The 21,673-nt window shown below is 41.4% G+C and overlaps 1 protein-coding gene across 1 annotated transcript in view; it reads right to left on the reverse strand.

Annotated features, from left to right (window-relative positions):
* Positions 1-20,414, reverse strand: part of myripb (myosin VIIA and Rab interacting protein b) — a 194,185-nt gene extending 173,771 nt beyond the window's left edge. Inside the window, exons 1-2 of the mRNA XM_066724252.1 lie at positions 20,008-20,414; positions 9,121-9,285 (exon numbers count right to left, since the gene is read on the reverse strand). Coding sequence (XP_066580349.1) covers positions 9,121-9,230 — 110 coding nt within the window. The 5' untranslated portion in view covers positions 9,231-9,285; positions 20,008-20,414. The remainder of the gene's footprint in view (positions 1-9,120; positions 9,286-20,007) is intronic.
* Positions 20,415-21,673: the final 1,259 nt, after the last annotated feature.

Genomic DNA, 21,673 nt, shown 5'->3' on the forward strand with positions numbered 1-21,673 from the left:
TTGGTTTTGGTTTTGTTATTTTGGCTATTGTCCCTATTTTAGATATAGATTTTATAATATAATGCAGATAGAAGTAAACAGAACATTGATTATACTTGGTCTTGGTACTTTTTAACATTTGTTTTTCAAAATTCTACTTGCCCCCCTTAATATATGTAAAACTATATAAGAACATAAAAAAGTTTACAAGTGAGAGGAGGCCATTTGACCCATCGTGCTCGTTTGGTGTCCATTAATATCTAAGTGATCCAAGGATCCTATCCAGTCTATTTTTAAATGTTCCCAAATTTTCAGCTTCAACCACATCGCTGGGGAGTTTGTTCCAGATTGTAACAACTCTCTGTCTGAAGAAGTGTCTCCGGTTTTCCATCTTGAATGCCTTGAAGCCCAATTTCCATTTGTGTCCCCGGTTGCGTGTGTCCCTGCTGATCTGGAAAAGCTCCTCTGGTTTGATGTGGTCGATGCCCTTCATGATTTTGAAGACTTGGATCAAGTCCCCACGTAGTCTCCTCTGTTCCAGGGTGAAAAGGTTCAGTTCCCTCAGTCTCTCAGTAGGACATTCCCTTCAGACCTGGAATAAGTCTGGTTGCTCTCCTCTGAACTGCCTCTAGAGCAGTGATATCTTGAAGTGTGGAGCCCAGAACTGTACACAGTATTCCAGATGAGCTCTAACTAGTGCATTGTACAGTCTGGGACAGGGGACTCTACACTCTACATTTACGCTTTGTCTTTTTCAGTGGGACAATATGGAATCTGAAAATAGGGATGCCACTTTTATCAGGTAATAAAAGGTCCAACTAACTCCCTCTTCCCTTGATAAGCAGCTTGCATAGCTGCCAGATGGGTCAGTGAGCCTGCAGTGAGATTCAGCATTCAGTTTCTCTCAAAAAATAAAAAATCACATAGGACCTGGGAACTCTCCTATAGCTGTGCACAGAATATGCCACCCAAAGCTGCATTTTAGGAACCTGTGCGCCTTGTGGGAATGAAGAAATTTTATCCTTTTTATTTTTTGCAATTGTTCCTTCGTATGTAGGTCATTAGTTTTGTTAAAAGGAGATCACATCAGGGCAGACTTCCATTTCCCCACTAAGTGTCACATTGATACCATGTATCTCTATCAAGAGACAACATTAACTTGAGCACACTTACTGACAGGATTCATCCTTCAGCCAGGAACTAACCATCACCAGTCTAGAGGGGAGCAGTCAGAAGGCACAAATACCAAATGCTGCAAAACACTTTCCACTGATTTCGGATATCTGTGCAACTCCTGAAAAGCACTGACACCAAGCGCTGCTGCTTTGCAAAATGTGATCCTTCACTTGACCCCATCACTGACCTGAAAAACTGTTTTGACAGGAGCAGACTCCAGTCTCCGTTTAATGTTCAATTGCTGACCAGACCATTTTCTGCGTTTTCAGTGAATTTCATTTCACAGACAACAAATACAAATATATACTTGGATAAGTAAGACTTGGGGTAAAAAACAGTTCACAGTATGTATTATCCAAAACAAAGGAATAGCGTTTCAGCAGTCCACAGACATAGGTAACAATTTATATCCTCTTACATTTGTAATTTCTTATTTAGAAATAACATATCCCCAATGAAAAAGATTCCAATTCCAGCCACTTCGTAAACTTATTTTGGTTGTGTCCATTGGGCCACACTGAAAATGAGAAAGGTAATCACAGAAAGCTGCAGGCGGGAGACTGGGAACAGAAACGGGATAGCGGAACAGGATAGGCTACACAGCGAAATTTGAAAACTGCACAATTAATGGATGTCATCTTTCTTGTGGGACGTTCACCATGTCAACCCCCAGAACACACGCCGCAGCAGAAGAATGCGGGAGTGGCTAACGTTAAGGTGAAAAACAGGCACACCCCTGGGAGGGTTCGGGGGTACCAACCAAACCCTTCTTTCAAATGTACAAAAAATTATAGAATATATAAATCATGGAATTGATCTCTGCATAACCTCTTCGTTGTCCTCTAATTCATGCACACAATCAGCAGTTACCCCCGCTCTATCAGTACAACGTGTGAGTTTTAGTCCCAAAACTATGAAGACTCATATGTGATAGTGGTGACATAATCTTTATTGTCAAGGTAAGGATCATTAGCGGCACACATGCAATAGAGACACTGACACATACGTCTGTGCTAATGCTGCTGTATTGATCAATAACATGATTCGCTCTCACTGGCTTTTCTCTTAAAACATGGCATTCACTACAGATCAGTTCCCACACGTGTGTGCTGGGCGATGGTCATTGTCGATGATTCAATAATGTGCAAAAGAAAAATGAAAAAAAAATATATATATTACACTCACCTAAAGGATTATTAGGAACGCCATACTAATACTGTGTTTGACCCCCTTTCGCCTTCAGAACTGTCTTAATTCTACGTGGCATTGAATCAACAAGGTGCTGAAAGCATTCTTTAGAAATGTTGGCCCATATTGATAGGATAGCATCTTGCAGTTGATGGAGATTTGTGGGATGCACATCCAGGGCACCAAGCTCCCGTTCCACCACATCCCAAAGATGCTCTATTGGGTTGAGATCTGGTGACTGTGGGGGCCAGTTTAGTACAGTGAACTCATTGTCATGTTCAAGAAACCAATATGAAATGATTCGACCTTTGTGACATGGTGCATTATCCTGCTGGAAGTAGCCATCAGAGGATGGGTACATGGTGGTCATAAAGGGATGGACATGGTCAGAAACAATGCTCAGGTAGGCCGTGGCATTTAAACGATGCCCAATTGGCACTAAGGGGCCTAAAGTGTGCCAAGAAAACATCCCCCACACCATTACACCACCACCACCAGCCTGCACAGTGGTAACAAGGCATGATGGATCCATGTTCTCATTCTGTTTACGCCAAATTCTGACTCTACCATCTGAATGTCTCAACAGAAATCGAGACTCATCAGACCAGGCAACATTTTTCCAGTCTTCAACTGTCCAATTTTGGTGAGCTTGTGCAAATTGTAGCCTCTTTTTCCTATTTGTAGTGGAGATGAGTGGTACCCGGTGGGGTCTTCTGCTGTTGTAGCCCATCCGCCTCAAGGTTGTACGTGTTGTGGCTTCACAAATGCTTTGCTGCATACCTCGGTTGTAACGAGTGGTTATTTCAGTCAAAGTTGCTCTTCTATCAGCTTGAATCAGTCGGCCCATTCTCCTCTGACCTCTAGCATCAACAAGGCATTTTCACCCACAGGACTGCCGCATACTGGATGCTTTTCCCTTTTCACACCATTCTTTGTAAACCCTAGAAATGGTTGTGCGTGAAAATCCCAGTAACTGAGCAGATTGTGAAATACTCAGACCGGCCCGTCTGGCACCAACAACCATGCCACGCTCAAAATTGCTTAAATCACCTTTCTTTCCCATTCAGACATTCAGTTTGGAGTTCAGGAGATTGTCTTGACCAGGACCACACCCCTAAATGCATTGAAGCAACTGCCATGTGATTGGTTGGTTAGATAATTGCATTAATGAGAAATTGAACAGGTGTTCCTAATAATCCTTTAGGTGAGTGTATACAGTGAGGGAAAAAAGTATTTGATCCGCTGTTGATTTTGTACGTTTGCCCACTGACAAAGAAATTATCAGTCTATAATTTTAATGCTAGGTGTATTTTAACAGTGAGAGACAAAATAACAACAAAACAATCCAGAAAAATGCATTTCAAAAAAGTTATAAATTGATTTGCATGTTAATGAGGGAAATAAGTATTTGATCCCCTATCAAATCAGCAAAATTTCTGGCTCCCAGGTGTCTTTTATACAGGTAATGAGCTGAGATTAGGAGCACTCTCTTAAAGGGAGTGCTACTAATCTCAGCTCGTTACCTGTATAAAAGACACCTGTCCACAGAAGCAAATCAATCAATCAGATTCCAAACTCTCCACCATAACAATTCAACACTTAAATATCATTTAGTTTTTTTTTTTTTTTTAAATCTTTAATGCCAATCTTGCAGCTTGCAGGCCAGTGGCAGCAGGACACATTACGCAGTAACCTCACAGCAGAGGAGAGGCATGATCCAGGACCTGCCCTCCACTTCTGTGCAGCAGGGGCCCAGCACGCAGCCATGGGATAACAGTAATTCCCACAAGGCTTACAGCTAAACCTTGTGGGCAATACTACACAAGGACCACAGTCCAGGGGAGTACACCAGTTTAGGCTATGCAGTATTGGAGATGCAGAGGTTGCACATTCACAGGGATATAACAGTAAAGGTAGCATGAGGGAAAACCCAGAGTCCTGCTGAAAAATGTTTATATCAAGAGAAAATTAGAGAGATTGCGCGATAAGGAAGTGTACTGCTGTGGGACTCAGCACAGTGTGAACATTCTCGTCTTGTACTCCTGGTCTTCCCTCTGTACAATGGGCTGAGCACACTATAAATATCAAAAGACATCCCCTGCTCCTCTCCTAGCTGCAGTGGTGGCCATTGGACAATCAGCTAGGCCCAAGTAATAGGATACTTCTACTCTCTAGCATCTCAACTAGACTTAAACCTACAAAAAAAAAAAAACTATGATAGGAACAGCGGGTTTCAATACACCACAAGAAACAAACAATGAAAAAAAGAAAATCTGCACTGAATGAGTTTAATGTGTGACCTGCACATAAGCGGCAAAACAAAACAGCACAGACTGGTCTGCGGATGATGTCATGTGAATGTTATTGTACCGTATTAATCCACATCAAGATAAGCCTGCTTTCTTCAGTAATAAAATAATGGACCCGTTAAATTAGTCTTTGGAAAGATATTTAGAGTGCTGGGAGTAAGTGAAAGTGGTCAGTACTCACAAGATAAGAACTCAGGGAAAGTTTCCTGTTTGCCTACACTGAGCCATCATACTCCACTTACAGCTCTGTCTTTTCAATCAAGAACACAGTATGTGCAACAATTCTATAAAGCATTTGCACTATGGCTTTAGCGATAGGTATTGAAAGCATTAGGTTACGGAACTCACTCATTTCCCATGTTTTCTTGGTTTACCATTTTAGTTTTCCCCTACGGAAAACTAAAATCTTCACACGCAATCATGTGAAACTTAAAGGAACAGTTACATTATCTTCTTAAGGAACCCTCTAAACAAATTACGCGAACACATTGCGTAGAGGGGACACTGAAGTGGAGAAGCATCCGATTAAAAGAGCAACAACAATTCCTGGAAATATCTGGTACATGTTCAAACACCAGCAAGCTTCCGTTTATTACAATTGATTTCGCCATCATCCCTTTTAAGCTTATTTTGGTACAGCAAAAAGAAAATGCATTCCCATCGAATCACTTATTAGGAATATTTTTAATTGGGATAAATGAAAGCTAAACATTAACATGAGTCACTCACTCCATGCATTTTTTTGTCGTCATCCCCCCATGAAAATGCTTGCTTAACAGTTTTGCATAAGCTGCAACAGAGAAGGAAAAAAAAAAAAGCATTACAATGTATTTAAGTAAGCCTAATTGCACACACTGGAGCCGTCACTGTAAAATATCCTCTCAGCATCAATAAGCAAGTGCCAAGGGACAGCTAACAGTAAACTGTACCAGGGCTAAGTTATCCTGCCAAGTGTTTAGTAGGTACATAAACTACTGCAGGAAGTGATCCTGAAACAACATGGCACAACTGGGAGAAGGCAATCGCAAGTCGATGAAGGCCAAGAGTTAAAAGGGGTAATGCATTTTGCAGAGCTGTGCGAGAAGAGTCTGGGACTGGGGGGCGGTTTAAGACTAGGTCAGACAGACTTCTGCCCGGTTCACAAAACATGTTTAACCTTAAAATAAATACTGGAGCATTGGAGCTGCACAGTAGACAAGAGTGTGGCTGAACAGCCAGTTTGTTTTGGTAGGGTATTCTGGACTGCAGTAAATGGCATTGACAGAAATTTGCGAGAGACCATACATCTGCACGCCATGTTTGTAGATCACCATGGTACAAGCGGCATGCCACTGAAAACATTTGACCTGGAACAGTATACCAGGCAAAGATGGTGCTAACCAAATCAGTGCAGTGGCAACACTCACCCATGTATGGTGAGTTAGCATGACCATGGGGAAGGAGACAAATGGTTCTTGCTGATTTCAGGTCCTTGTAAAATGTCTCCATATTGAAAGAAACAGTGAAGCAACATCTTCAGGGTATTATGAGACGAGGAGAATGTCAAACAGCTAGAAAGGGCACTATTGTCACACAGACTCAGAAAAGGAAAATAATTGTACACAGTGTTAGAAATCTTCAGCTCCAATCAAGTCAAGGTGCCTACATCCAGACATTAAAGTAGTAACAAAAAGTGTTGAAGTCCACTTTGTTAGTGTACAAATAGACTTTAAATAATTGGGAAATCAACCAAGAACAGTAACGAAAGTGAAGTAGGGCTGTTAAAATGTAGGCATTAGTCTCCTCAGCTACCTGACCTTAACCCCACTGAAACAATATGGTTTGGCATTTTGCCAACCCAAATTTGCATTAAACTGCCAGCAAAATACAACATCCATTTCATTTCCATTTCAGAAAGTGATTACATTTTCCTGGAAAATCAATAGTCTATACCCATTCTGCCTTTCGAAGCGTTATTACAGAATAATTTTCAAGCGAGCCCTTAAATGTCATATTATGCCCCAAAAGAGCTGTGTTGCATTATTAGTTTTCAGTTTAGGATACATTAATGGCTTTAAAGTTCAATCTGCAAAACCGAAATAATTTGTGCGTGTGTGAGTGAGTGAGTATGAGTGTGCCTGCATATGTAACAACTTTACTGCAGTGCACTGAAAACAGCAATGCAAGCTTGCAGAAATACCATCAAACAGGATTGGTTAAATGGTAGGACAGCGATGGATTTTTTTTCTTATGGGGAAGAAAAAGCAGAGAAACTGTGCCTTTGCAAATACTTCTGCTTTAGGATTTAAGGAATCTTGCACTGGGATTAAATCAAAAGTTTTAACCCCACACTAATTGAAAACTCCCAACCCATACTCAAGGGCATGCTTCATTCTTTTCCTTTTAAATATAGCCACTATCAAGTTCAGGACTGCAGTTTGTTATGTGTGACCCTTGGTTCGGTTAAAAATTAACACAAGTTACACAACTACCTCTGCAGTGTTTAACAATGGCATCTACGGCACTTTCCTCACAAAACAACTATTTACCAGTGTACAAGAACACAATGACAAGGTGTTTTTATTCCTTCTCAATATACTGAATATACAGATGTGTTTATACTCTCTTGCTTCTAAACCCCAGCAAGGGCTTAACCGAGGATGTAAATCACTCAGAGCAGCTTCCCGTTACTTGCTTGGGAAGAAAAGGCGTCTATAATAAAACATTAACTTGAAGCTTCTATTCCAGCCTGTGATCTTGAAGGGATACAACTCCTCAAACAATCCAGAATTGGTGGGTAAAAAAAGACTGCAAGCTCATGCTATAAAAAGCAAGGCAGCAACATTGTGAATGCAAGGAGATTTCTACTCTACTATTCTATTTCTACTAATAAATAAGATAAATAGATAAGAGGGAGTCTGCTGGTTTTCTTTCAGAAAAATATGAAATCCAAAGGCACCAAACGCATCAAGACTGCAGCTGCCCCCACCATCCCAGTTTGTCATTTCATTGCCATTTTTTTTTGTTTCTGGTTTTGTTTTTTCAGGCAGTTCAGTTTAATTAAATTTTCGGTTTCATGCCGCCACCACCACCGCTGCTGCTGTGGAGGAGACTGACAAACTCATTCCAGAGAGCGCATACAGCCCTGGCCCTGGCAGCATCAAAAGCAGAATTGTGCCTCTTGTGTGCAATATGTGGCAGTAGACTGTCTGGGAAAATTAGATTCATGTGAAAGAGATGGGGTGGCGGGGCGGAGAGGGGCGGGGGACAGTTCCCTGGATGGAAACAGAAGCCTCGCTGTCTCTTACTAGTGCTTTTCAGGTACCCTTTAGCTCACATGCTCATCAAGGCTGTAGCTCCACGTCTCCTGTGCTGCCCCGTTGTCTATTGACAAGTCGCTCCTTTGAAGGCCGTGCTACCGAAGGGGCTTTCCTAATCAGCAAGGAGGCCCGTTTCATGTGGATGTACAAACACGCGAGACGGGATTAACGCGGCAGGCTACTTTACAGGCGGAGAGGACGTTTTCCAGCACTTCAACAATTTGCAGAGCATTAGAAAAAAAAAAAAAATCAACAGGGGATAAACTGTAAACCTAATGAATCTGAATATCACTTTGATAATGAGGAATACACAGAGGAACTGTCAAACGATTTATATGCAATAGAAGCTAGATCTAATGCATCGGAGGTAACTTAAGGGCTATAAATGTAAAAATATTCTAAATTTCCTTGGGTTTAAGGAAACTTGCCACAAACTACCTCCAACTACAGAGATTAAATTACCTTAACACTGCTTAAATACCATCTACAGCAATTTCACACCAGCAAAGAATGACCAACAAGATGCAAATGTTTATTCTTTACAACTAAACAATACAGTGACAGGGCATATCCTAATCAGCAGCAGCAATAAACAAAGCTCTTCCCACAGTGGCCATAACTACCTCTTAAGCACCACCATCAAAACAGGAAATGCCTCTCAGGAATTCCAACACAGTTTAAGATCAGCCAATAATAGGATGCCAAGCTGGGCCGACCAGAAACTCAGGCATTCCTAATGGAGAAGTGGGTCCAACTTCAATTTACATTCACATCATGAAATTTACATTTGCATAATCTGAAGAGTTTTCAGACTGGTTACACCATTTTTAACCAACCGACCAGGGATGTTCCTGAGCATGATGGGTCGAGACGGAGCAGTGAGAGGGATGCTGCCCTGATGCTGCCCGTGGGCATGTTGTCACCCAGTTCCCAACCAAAATCCAAAGTTAGATTGAAATCATTGACATCAAGACAGGAGTCAATAAATCGAACCCTGGGAAGATGTAACACGGGCCTCCTTAAGGAATCCAAGAAACACTCCCAGCAAAAGGCCTGTCTGTACTTGTAAAATGCCGAGGGAAAACCGCTATGCGCACTCACGTGTAGACTTGAGGCAGCCACTTTTCTGTTGTAACAAAGCCACAACCCCTCACTCGGACGCCACTCACCTGAGACGTTCCTCCTCTTTCTTCCGGAGCCGCATGTCTCTCTGCACCACCTGGAGGACATGCTCGGCTTCATCTTCAGTCAAGCTTGACAGATCCAGCTTCCTTCCCATTGCCTTTCACAGCTCCGTGAGAGAAGGGGGATTCCAACGAAGTTGCACCAAGTGACTGTTTGGAAGAACAAAACCAAATCGATCACAAGTGCTGCCAAAGCCATCTAGAACACCAGCAGATATCTCGGGTTAAGAGCATTTGAAGCTTTGAAATGATCAGCCACCCCCCACCCTTTATTGAGTCTCACCTTTATCACAGTCATAAATTGTGTACAATGCAGTTGTTAAATTAAATTGTCAAACATCTGTCACCTGGACTAATTCTGATCTGCTGGGATCAGTTCTCTCTAGGCTAAAAGGATATCATTGATGAACAAAGAGTTCATCAAGAATGTATCACTAAACCAGCTCAACATTTCTTCAAATGGAGATGGTAAATGCTTTCGACTAGAAAGTGCATTTTAAAACCATAAAAAAATATTCATGTTGATTTTTCATTTCTGAAAAGATGGCTCATACAGGAAGGAAAGCACACTGAGGTAAATGAATAAGCTTTTAATCATAGGCAGAAACACTGACAAATACACCTGTGTGTGTGTGTGTGTGTGTGTGTATGTGTGTGTGTGTGTGTGTGTGTGGTGGGGGGGGGTTGGAGACTTTACATTGTTTATTCCAGTATTGTACCAAAAACGCAGTTAATGTCTGAAGTGAGCTCTATAAAAAGCTTTAAGATGTCTAGGAGTCTACTCACTCATGTTCTCCTATATTCCACCTACTTATTTTCAGCCGTCCTATTTCTCCGTGTGTGCATTGGCCTGCTGTGCTTGCTCGCCAAAAGACTTGCTACAGTCTTTTAACTACACCCACTCACTTCCATCTCCCTGAAAATAAATAAAATAAATTGACTTGCAAACGAGGCATCTCTTTTGATTAGGAACAGGATGGAGTGTGCAGTGCGTTCTCAACTTCTGCAAGGGATTGGGATTTTTCCACCAACGAGAGATTTTTGTACTGTGCGATTTTTTGAAAGGGCTGATGGGATTGCAGTTAATATGCTGTTCCACTGCCAGGGAAAATTACACTACATCTTATGCATAGTTCTGCCTGGAAGCAACTAGGACACCAGCGGGTATTCACAACCATGGCATTTTATTAAACAGTGAAGGGGATTTACAGGATGCTTGTATAAACAGGCACCAGCTATAGCTTTACAAAATCAAGACTGCACACGGCAGTCCACTAAAGAGACCCTGTGCCAGCCTTGTAAATGTGATGGCAGTTGAACTCCTAGGTCTAACATGAGGCAACCCATGCAGAAATACATACAACTAATTGTATAGCCATTTGAATCCCAGTATAAATATCTATCAATATCTTCTATTTATATATTTATTACATATTTCAATATTACCAAACAAATAAGCAGAAGAAGCAATGTGCACAATAAAAATGGTCCTACCGAAAAAAGAGCAGCTTTACTTTTCAATTACATTTTAATTCTACCACAAACTCTAAAGAAGATTTTTCTATTCAATACTAATTTTTCTGCAGCACGAAAAAAGCAAAGTACCCTTCAGAATTGTGTGTTTATGTCATATTCAGACTTATACATCTAATACACTGTTTTATTCACTTCACTTCAGAGGAGAACGCAAGTAAACCGCCCCAGCTATGCAAAGCCTCCAGGCCCATTCTCACCGATTTTCACCCAAGTGAATCCTTCATTATTCTTAATGAAACGAAATCAGAAAAATCTCAATTTCTGCACCCAACAACACAATACAATCACTGTATTGAAGACAGCGGGGTTAGTTTAACGTATTTCTGTCCAGAAGTCTTTAATCAAAATGCAAAGGCCTTGTGAAAATCTATAATACATCAATGAATAAAATATATATAGACTCCACTCTCATTCAGCTTTTTTTCCCCCACTCCTTCTTCTTGTCATAAAATACTGTGAAAGGAGAGAATTCTTCTTTCTTGACTCATTTCAAAGGCAAGGATCTAGCTTCTGAAATTCTTCAGGGGGAAGAAAAAAAAAAAACAGTGCAAAGGAACTTAGTCACAGCTAACTTGAGTTTTTGATGTGATGACTTTGATCTACAAGGGTAGACTCATCACTGTAAAAGTTCTGGGCTTGGGTAATGTTCCAATTCCTGTTTAAAGCAGAAAGTTGACTGACTGGGTACAAAGTTTCTGTTGTGGTCCCAAAAAAAAATTAAGAATGTGCCTTTGAATTTGTCAGGAAAGACTTGTATGTGAGAAATGCAATCGCAATTGATATCCAAAAGAGAACTTGATAAACTGCATGAGAAACTTTACTTACAGACTGCGTGGACTAGCTGCTTTCCAGTCTTACATTTTTAGCATGCAAACATACCATTCCTTTTGATCTTTCTGATTTACTTTGAATTCTGAGAACTAGATTTTGTTCAGTTGTTTTTTTATATACATGAAACAGGAACACTAACAACAGCACCATTCATGCCAAACATATGAAAGCAGACATTTCTTCAGAAAGAAAAAAAAACAAACAAAAAAAAAAACTTATCTAGCGATACCCATTGATTGATTTTCATTTTGTGGACAAGAAAAAAAAAAAAAAAATCAGATCATTCATACTCATAAAGGTAAGCACATTCTCAATAACTACTAACTGCTACAGGACCCCAAGACAAACAGCCTTGTGGGATTTTATAAATGTTCCCAGAAATAAAACATAAATTAATTCATTTTCACTTGAGCAATCTAGTCTTCCAGTACAAGAGTATCCAGAGGCTTCTGCATTTGGGTAGCAGCTGAGAAAGTATATACCAAGGAAAATGCTTATACTGTATCAGAGCCAACTACTGTGCTGAAGAGAAAGTACTTAAGTGGTGTGGAATTATACTGCACACAAAAATACATGGGATTATTCTGTTCTGCAGTTTGAAGCACGTGTGTTTAAGGAAAGGATACACTCAGAAACATGTTCATTGGTAGTCTGTGATTTCCACAAAGAAGGACACAGTCTCAAAGCTGATCTAGCTCCTACTGAGAATCATTCATTGTCTGAATTCATACGGACAAAACTGCAAAAAACTTGAGCGCCGATTTGAATGTAGCTTATGATGTACTCCTCTCTTCTCTGTGATATAGGATTCACTCCATGTTCCACACAAACGTTTTCTGTGCTTCTGCCCATCAGTGAAAGCCTTTTGATACAACCGTCAGTGCAGCACCACTCAGAGCAGTGAAGCTTTGGGCGATTTTGAAGTACAAGGCAGTGATGGTAACTGCTTGATGGTGCTGCTTGAAAAAGCCTCTGGACAACATTTTGAGAAATGGTCCCTGGTGTACAACGGGCTTTAAGGCGTACGAGAAGCTGTGCAAAAATAAAGGAAAACCTATTGGGAAACTGAGAAAATAACTTGGGCGATGGGCAAGAACCTCTTCCTTTAATGCTTTCTGTTTCTGTCGAGCTTTCATCTGCATTCCAATGAAGACAAATCTGTTCAAATGGCCTATTCTCGAGAGCTCCACTGATATAATGTGTACATAAATGACGAAGGTCAACACAAGAGGAAGCCCTCACAGTGCTGACAATAAAAAGGCTTACATATCTCGCTGCATAAACATCCAGACGAAACGTGGTACAGGTTTGTATGGCAACATGCTGCAAATCCCCCACATTTGAGCATATAGAAGTAAAACACTGTCAGCTGCAAAACAAAGGGGCATGTGGACTAAAGGGGTCCATTTAACTTCCTTCATGTGAATAGGCCTTGTGAGAGGTAAGAAGATTAAATGAGGCATAGTCCAAAACAGTGAGATGCACACCCTGCCCTGTCCACCTCAAATGTCTGTCTCACCCCATACAAGTAAGTAACAGAAAGTGGTTGACCATCAGTGACCTGCAAACTGCAGAACTTGTTAATGCATGCGTTTATGTTCGGTCGGCAACTTTAGGACTGAAACTTCCAGGCATTTAGTCCTAGAGGTCTGGACTAAAATTACTCGGCCACAGTGCAGCTGAACTGGACTCTGGGTTCTCCCAAGAGATGACTGAGTGAAGGTTACAGGACTGATAATCTGCCACAAACCCAATGAGGAAAAGTGCTTAAAGACTGCTTCTAACCTTTCCAATTCCCTTGATCACCAACTGAATCTATCATGAGTCACAAACCAAGCCACCCAACTGGTAATGCTCAACTTTAGGACAACTCGACAGCTTAGTATGATGTCTCTCTCTCTCTCTTTGGGTCTCATTACAAACCAGATGTCCTAATGCAAGCACTGACCCCTGATTTACCTCCCCAAATCCAGCCAACCCCCCCACCGCCCCCCACTCCTAGAATTAAATTATAGCTCGATTAATCACTTAATCCATTTTCATTTGGTATAGGTATGCAATAAAAGATAATGATTTACTTTTACACTTTGTATTAAATCACTAGGCAAGGAGGAGAGAAAGTCGAACCTCCTACAGGATGACAGACTGTTATAGGAGAACATAAATCTCTGGGGGTCCACCCCTTAAGGTCTAGGCCAAACGTCTTCACCTTTCATATTTTATATTTTATACCAATGCATCCTTGTTGCCATACTATGACTGAAATCAAATGTATATCCACGTTTTTAATTTGCTCCTCAAACAAAATCAAACATTACTTTCATCTTATTTTGCATGCGCTTTCAAATCCCCTGACAGTTTTGAAAAACACTTGTTTACTGGAAATTATTCTGCATGATTCATCTCATGCAGTCTACCTCAAGGTCTGCAATACAGTGGGGCATCAGTATAGCAATATTGCAGAGACTGGTGTGGTTAGCTTACTACACATATATAGACCAGAATAGGTCACAGTAAGTGCTAGCACCAAACTTTAAATACAGTTGACCATAGACCATTCGCAAACTTTGCAATAACCTACTGCCCTTACCAGTTTATCCCATTTTCAATATGAAATTATAATTTTGGCGAATTATTTATTAGCTGCTGCCTTTACCCAGGGCGACTTACAATTTTCATTTTCAAAGCATAACATGTGCAATACATATAAATCAATACAAAATACAATAATCACACATGCTAATACAAATAAACTAACAAGTACAAAATGTATTAGTCAGGTCCCGGTATGTGCTAGGCTGGGGGTGTGGTAGGCACAGGAGAAATTACAGTTAAATTATAGGAACTATACAAAAGTAATCAGTGCCATAGTTCAACAAGAAAAAAGCAAGTGTGCTGAAAGATTCAGTAGAAAAGGCTTGAAGTCAATTAAGAGTTGGTTTTGTGTCAAAATATCTCAGTGTCTACTATTTTTGGAAGCAAAACAAGATTGTAAAAGGTGTAAGTCATGCACTTTGATATCAAACAGTAACCACATCTTCATCCATTGTTTAAGTCATGCACCAAGTCCTCTGAAATTTGTATACAAGCTGGCCCTCGGTTCACAAATAAGCAAATGGGGCTTTGCTGCAATGCGTTTATCGATCAGTTGTATTTCCACAATGCAGCTTCCCTGATCTCCATTTGCTGTAGATGTGCAGCAGTGTATCTGAATACATTTTGTTTGGAAACTCTTAAAATAAATAATTTCTGGTCTTCTAGAGAGTCAGTCATTTAATGAAATAGGGCCCTTAGTGTCAACAGAGGAATGGCTGCGACAGTTTATTTAGCACTCAAGACAGGCAGGAGGGACAACACCCGTACTTTACACATTTACACAAAAAAAGGAAAAGCCTGCATTTCCCAGAGGGCCCCACCCAACAGGTGATGAGCTAGTTGATTACTGAGAAGATAACCCAAGAGCAGCGGAGGTTAGCCCGGTACGAAAGGCCCGAGCAAACAGAGCACTTTGGGTGTTGGCGAGGGTGTGGCCACCTCTGGAGAGGTGCACAGTCTGGACTGGGCAGTGTGGCTGCAGCTCATGGAACAATACGACCTGGCCCTGAGCCTCACCCTGACCTCCAGGAGTAACAGCCACACCACAAAGTCAAGTCACGCATGAAAAGGTAAGGAAATGATACCGAATGAGCATCCGATTCGATTTGTGCCTACCTGGGGGTTTATTATCAGTAATTGAATTAGCCAGCTGACACACAAAAAAGGGGAAGTTCAATTTCAAGACATATAGGGTTGTTGGTTGTTGTTGTTTTTTTTAATGACATACCTGAAGGCTCCTACAAGCGCCCTGCACAACCATAATGAAAGCGAGATGGAAGAGGATAATGGAAAAGAAGACCCTGCCGACCTGACCGAGCCAGTGAACTCTGAGTGAGAGTGAGGAGGACACAGCGCTCCCACAACCACCTAGTAAAGTGCAGCGAGGCAACTATATATAGTATAAATGAGTAAATCCTTAAACATTTCAGTAAGAAATAACAGAGCAATTAACACAACCTATGGCTGTGCTATACCAAGTCATAATTCATTTGAAAATCATGCGAGCCCGAGAACATTTTATAAGCCAGAGATGAATAATGCATGTAAACCTGAAGAGTTATCCCAGCAGATCCCTCACCCTTGTGGTTAGGGATTCCGCAATTGCCGCAATCGTTCTAAGAAACAGGTAGAATAAACCCACACTGAATTCAATCCATGCCCTATAGAGTATTATAAAGAGCAGATAACTTTCCCTGTTATTGTTTAGTCCACTCTACCCCATGTTGCACTGCTCCAGGTTTAAAGTCAAAAATCAATGGACAACTGGTAAAGCATAGACCTATTGACTACAAGCCTTGAGGCCCAGAGCTGCGCTTCCCTGGAACAGCCAGGTTCTGCCAGACATTTAAGATGCCCTTTTATTGCCAGTAAGCTCACAATTCACTAATACATCAAACCTGACATTTCATGGTTTAAACAGCCATTCTGAGATTCACAGCAGCTGGCTGATGGAATTTTAATGACATATGAAGCAAATTTGTTTAAAAATGGCTGATTTACTAATTACTAACTCCTGAGATCTGAGATTCCAATCCAGTCTTAAGGAAAATACATATTTATATGGGAGAGGAGAAGAGATTTACAGGAAGAAAAAGCCATGCAAAAGTAAATTGTACTAGCTCACAATCTGTAAAAAGTCAGTGGCTACACAAAAGCAATGTAGATACTGGCACCGTTACAGAATTTAGCCACTCGGGTTCACAAACTACACTGGCTTCTGCAGGGTGAATATTACAACTTTGTGACAAAAAACAGACAGAAATGCCAAGCCCCCTGAAAAATGGCCAAAAACTGCAACCCTACAACAAGTAAGTCTCTTGTTAAAAGCAATTGTTGATTGGATCTAGAAGCTTAGTGTGCGACCACATGACCTCTCGATTGTGTGATATTCGGTGAGGCCAAGAAAAAAAATTGTGGCAGATGCTTCTTTTTGCCAATACATTTAAATACAAGCTGCTAACCTGTCAGGAGGATTATTTTTTCAAAACATGGTAGATCCTCAGTCAGAGATGATAAATAATACCCAATATTACAGTTTATCGGGATAAATCTTTCATGTTAAACCACAGACTATGATTAAGGGACACACGCAAGACACAGACATTTATATTTAAAAGAGTCATGCTTTGCAGCTGGAGATACCATCAGCAGTTAATCAGTCCCAGCACAGTGTGCGCGAGACCCTTTTGCTTTATAACCGAGACGTTATTTCTAAGCATATTTAAAACAAAAAAAATCATATGATTGACTATTTTTCTCCTGGTGTCATCCCACGGTCAAATGAAAGACACAAAAATATACAATAGATAAAAATACTAATTTAATAAACTGAAAACAAAAATATACAAATTGCAGAGGAAACTAATTTGGCTCATTTGAAAGTCAAGAAGAAGTAGGCTATCTGTGCTGATTAAGATGTGCATACTTATAGCCACTAAAACTTTAGTTTTGTGCAAATCTCACAAGAAAATGCCCCAACGCAATGAAGCCAAAACAGACTTTTTAGAACGGTGGTGGCTTAACACCCTATTCTGTCAAGTCACCCAGTTTATTTTTAAATTGGGAATTCTTCAAAATCCAACCACAGCATGAAGTGGACAGGAAGAGCAGGAGGCACTCGCAGGTTTTTCCAATGAGATGTTTATCGAAGTGCAAACATAACAAGCCTCTCCAGGAAGTGGTTTGCAACAGGTGTGCCTGATAAGACAGAGGTGTCCGGTCAGGTGAAAACACCCATTAGTGTTCCCTCGGCACTGTACCAACTCGACAATAAAAGTGCATGTGAAACTCTGCGCACAAACCAGTGATCTCACACACTGGAAAAGATGGCATTTGGGTGGCAGAGCTGTCTCTGAATCGTGCCCTTCTTTATACACGTGTCAATATGTGTAGCAGTACCAGATGATGTGCTAAAGGTGGGAAGCTCAGTCGTTCTTCACTCTAGTGTTTGAATAAAATGTTAGCATGCCTTGAAAGAAAAAAAAAGAAAAAACTGACTTCCAAGTGAGCAGGTTCTTTTAGTTTGAACAATATATTCAATAACTTATTTTGTCTGGGAAAATTCAATTACAGACACTAAACTAGTAGGTTTCTATGGACAGAGATCATTTCTTCTTTGGGGGGGGAATTAGAAGAGTTTATGCTGGGGAATAACTGCTATACAGGTAAATAATAATAAACAAAACTGTTTCTATAGGTTTAACAGTGATAAGTGTTGGTTGTTTATATCAGTTATAGATCAGTTTCAAAATGAATTGTAAAAATGCTGTTTCCACACTTCCCCCAAAACAGCACTGCATGTTATACTGACATTGCACCTCCACTATGCCCAGGAAATTAAGCCCCCACAGGCAGACAGATTTCACAACCTGAACTAATTGTGCCAAGTGACCCGATACACTCTCCACTGCCGCCACAGCAGGGAGAGGACGTGTTAAATTCCCATTTCGCTTTTCACTTTGGATTATCCTGTGGTTCCAAGCAAGTAAACCTGGCCCTGGAAGTGCCAGGGTGTCAGGAAATAAAACTGCACATTGAAAAACTATAGGCTATGAGGCTTGCATGTTCAAGGGGAATCAATTTACTGTGCCATAAGTGATGATGTTTAACAGGTACTCATTTAATGCTGTCCAATGTCTAGGGCATTACTGAGTATGACAGTTTATAGTAACACAAAAGCAAAAGTTAAGGTATTTTAAATCAAGGTAATACAGTAGAAAAACCACTAAATCGCTCAATATTCGTTTCACAGTCCATTAAGTCTGACAGCTTTTTGGAGCCCTCAGCTTCGTGCCAATTTCAATTGTAGGTCTGATCTTAATGCAAAAGGGAGAGATGCAACTTGAAAACCTTTTTTTTTTCCATTCTTCAGAAGAGAAAACCCACTTTAAAAAAGAAAATAGGCACTTAACCTTGAGGTTCGGTCAAAAGAACAATCAAAGATTTGTTACCAGTGACGAAAGCAAGCTTTGAACAGTTCTGCGAAAAACAAAGCTGTGCCCAGCCGGGACAGACTTGTGCGTGGTGCCAGCAATAAAACAAGGAGGTGCTGGCAAGTAGTTTCTCTCATACACTTTAAAAGACGCAGTGAAGGCGAACCAAACCTTAGTGCTCATCATTCTTTACCTTTGCAAGATGAGTTAGGGTAGAAGAGCGTTTTCACCCACAGTAAGTGACCATATGCACCCTAGCTACACCTACAAGGCTTCAACTGTAAGCAACGGTGGCAAAGATGTGCTCTGGGAGTTTGAGAGTGAGGAGGGGTGTCTGTCATTAAATCCCCCTGGATATTAATCAGTCAAGTTAGAGAAACAATGACAACAAAACCCATAATCTGCTGTAATTTGTTTAAAGGTTCATCATTTGCCAAACATTTTTTAAACAAGACACCTTGTCAACCTGCCTGAATTCTGAGGCCTGAAATGCCCCCCAATCCCCCCATTGCCCACAACCCACACCATTTTGTCCTATACATTATGCAGTACCAAAATCCTGCTCCTACCTAATGCACCCTGGGATGCTTGCGTCTAGTTTTTCTTTTTTTTTTTCTGCAAGACACACACACACAGATGTGTCAAATGTTCTGAAACATGTGATTGGTGTATGTATTATTACATTACTGAAATGCACTGTAAGACTACTAGAACATCCTGATATTTACCATTTGAACAGTTGTGCTTTCATCATCACTTGACCCCTTAAGTGACCTTCGTGGCTGGATGAGAAATTAATGACTGGCACTGCTGTACAGACAGGGTCACTATATCCCTTGGCTTATTCTACACTAAAAATATTCATTAATACATGATCTTACAATAAATAAGGATTCCAGCTTAGTGGAAGCACAATAACCTACAGCTACAACCAAAGCGGCATCCTGCATTAAATGTGGAAAACGTGGATAAACACGTCCAGTCGAAATCATTTCAAGAACCCAATGGTTATCCGAGCACCTACCAATTTCAGCATGTTTCTAGTTGCATTTGTCGGATATAAAACTGCAGTCAGATCCGCTCAACGTCAGACACTACAGTAGACAGATACTTTCTTTTTTTTTTTTTTGGCAATGAATGCTCTGTGCAGATGGTGGCTCAATCCTCACAGACCTTGCAATCGCACATACTCGCCCTGGCTGCGGCTGCACGGCTGCATTGACACTGAAGGCACGGCATCAGTCAACAGTTACATACTTACACCCCCAACTCTGCCCGCTGGGATCGGGTCCCTGGGGGCCGTAGCCTCCCATCCGGGCAGGAGCTGCGACGTGAAAACGGGTGTCTGGTTCACCTGACGTGCGCAAGTTCATACTGACAGGTCTCTGCCTCCGCCAGCGCACAGTTCTTTCAAAGCCTAACTTTCACACCGCGTCTGTAAACCGATAATAATATACAACAAGCAACGTGAACTCACATCAGCGGCTGTGCAGGATGCCAGTCGCAGGCGCCCTCGGCTGTCCTGTCCTCTTTTGCGGCAGAAAGTTGAACGCTATCGGGAGCCCTGTGCAGTCTCTCCCGGAGACTCTGAGCAGGCAGGCAGGCAGGCAGGCAGGCAGGCTGTGTGGATGTCACTCCCGATGCTGCGGCAGGAGACGCGCAGGAGAGGAGCCGCTGTCCATGCCCAGATTTATTTCATTATTATTATTATTATTATTATTATTATTATTCACATTGCTCTGTTTACATCCCGTTCGGAGTCAGTGCTGCCGTACGTGGCGGCCGTCCGTTTGTCTCCAGCCAAATGTTGCAGGTGAAGCAAAAAGAAAAGCAAAAGAAAGTGAAGGGAGGACTGCGGGCTGCAAGGCTGCTTCTGCTGCTCAGGGTCGGGAGCTGCGCTGTGGTCCCATCTTCAGCACCTGGGTCTCTGAGCAGCCAATCAGCGGCCGCGCTGCTTCCCCCCAACGTCAGTACCCTCTCCTCTCGCCACCGGGGGGCAAAGGCGACCTGCTACACTGGTGTGTGTGTGTTGGGGGGGGGACTAACATTATACATTATACACCTGACGCCGGGAATAATAGGTTTAATATGTAAGATAGCTTGTTAAGGATTTTTCTTTTCCTCTTCACTGAATTGATAACTAATGATTAATTGTGATAACAACACTTAATGCGTAATTGTTCACCAGCCTTTCCCTAATGTATGATCAATTAGCCGCAGTTAATGGCAATACCAATTAGTGACGATATTCTCCCAGCAACGGGATGCATTTGTCACGAAGTATTCGGCAATTATCTATGGTTTAGACCAGTCTGAAATATAAGCTTTGCAGAGATTTTAACATGTAAGGATGTTCAGATGTAATGGGGTAAATTGTATTTTTGCACTCACTGTCTTGCACAGATGTCATACGTCACATTTTTGGTAAATGGATAACAGCAAAAGAAAGGAGTATCAAAACAGGAAAGCTGTGAAATCGGATTGAACAGGTGAACCCCCCTTTCCTCGGGATCTCGCAACGTTTTGCGTCTGTTTTCATGATGCATTTGCCCACACAGCCAAAGGAGGCATACATTAAATTCCCCTCATTTTGAATTGGAGGATAATCATTTGGACTTACAGGAGTTTTGGAGAAAGTCTCCTACAAAAGTTAATATGCACTGTTGGGGGTAGTAAAGAAATAAACAAACATTTATACACAATGTGCTAAATGTGTGTTATGAATATTGCCCCCGAATTCACCAGATCATCTTGCGATGATATAAGACAAAAGATTTTACTAACTCAATGTTAAATCAAAATCAAAAGGTCTGTTTTGACCGCGAAAATATTTTATGCACCACAGTAGTAGTCGCGTTGGCAGATCTGCGCTGCTCCACCAATGAGATCGGTGTGATTTCGAGGATCTGAGCAGAACTGCGGAAATCTGCGCTACGCTATACCGACCCGTGTGCCTTTATTCGTATGGGTCACGTCCAGCACTGATTCGTTGCACTTGAATGCCATTGCGCGCTGCTGTTGAAGCTCACATGTGGGTCCGGGGTTGTGAGAAAATACGGCTGGATATTTCACAGTGTAGTCACGGCTTTTTGGATATTCAAGCTGAGCAACTGCATCATAAACATAAGCGTCCCAGTCGTTTA

Source organism: Amia ocellicauda, chromosome 2, assembly GCF_036373705.1.
Source record: "Amia ocellicauda isolate fAmiCal2 chromosome 2, fAmiCal2.hap1, whole genome shotgun sequence".
NCBI lineage: Eukaryota > Metazoa > Chordata > Actinopteri > Amiiformes > Amiidae > Amia > Amia ocellicauda.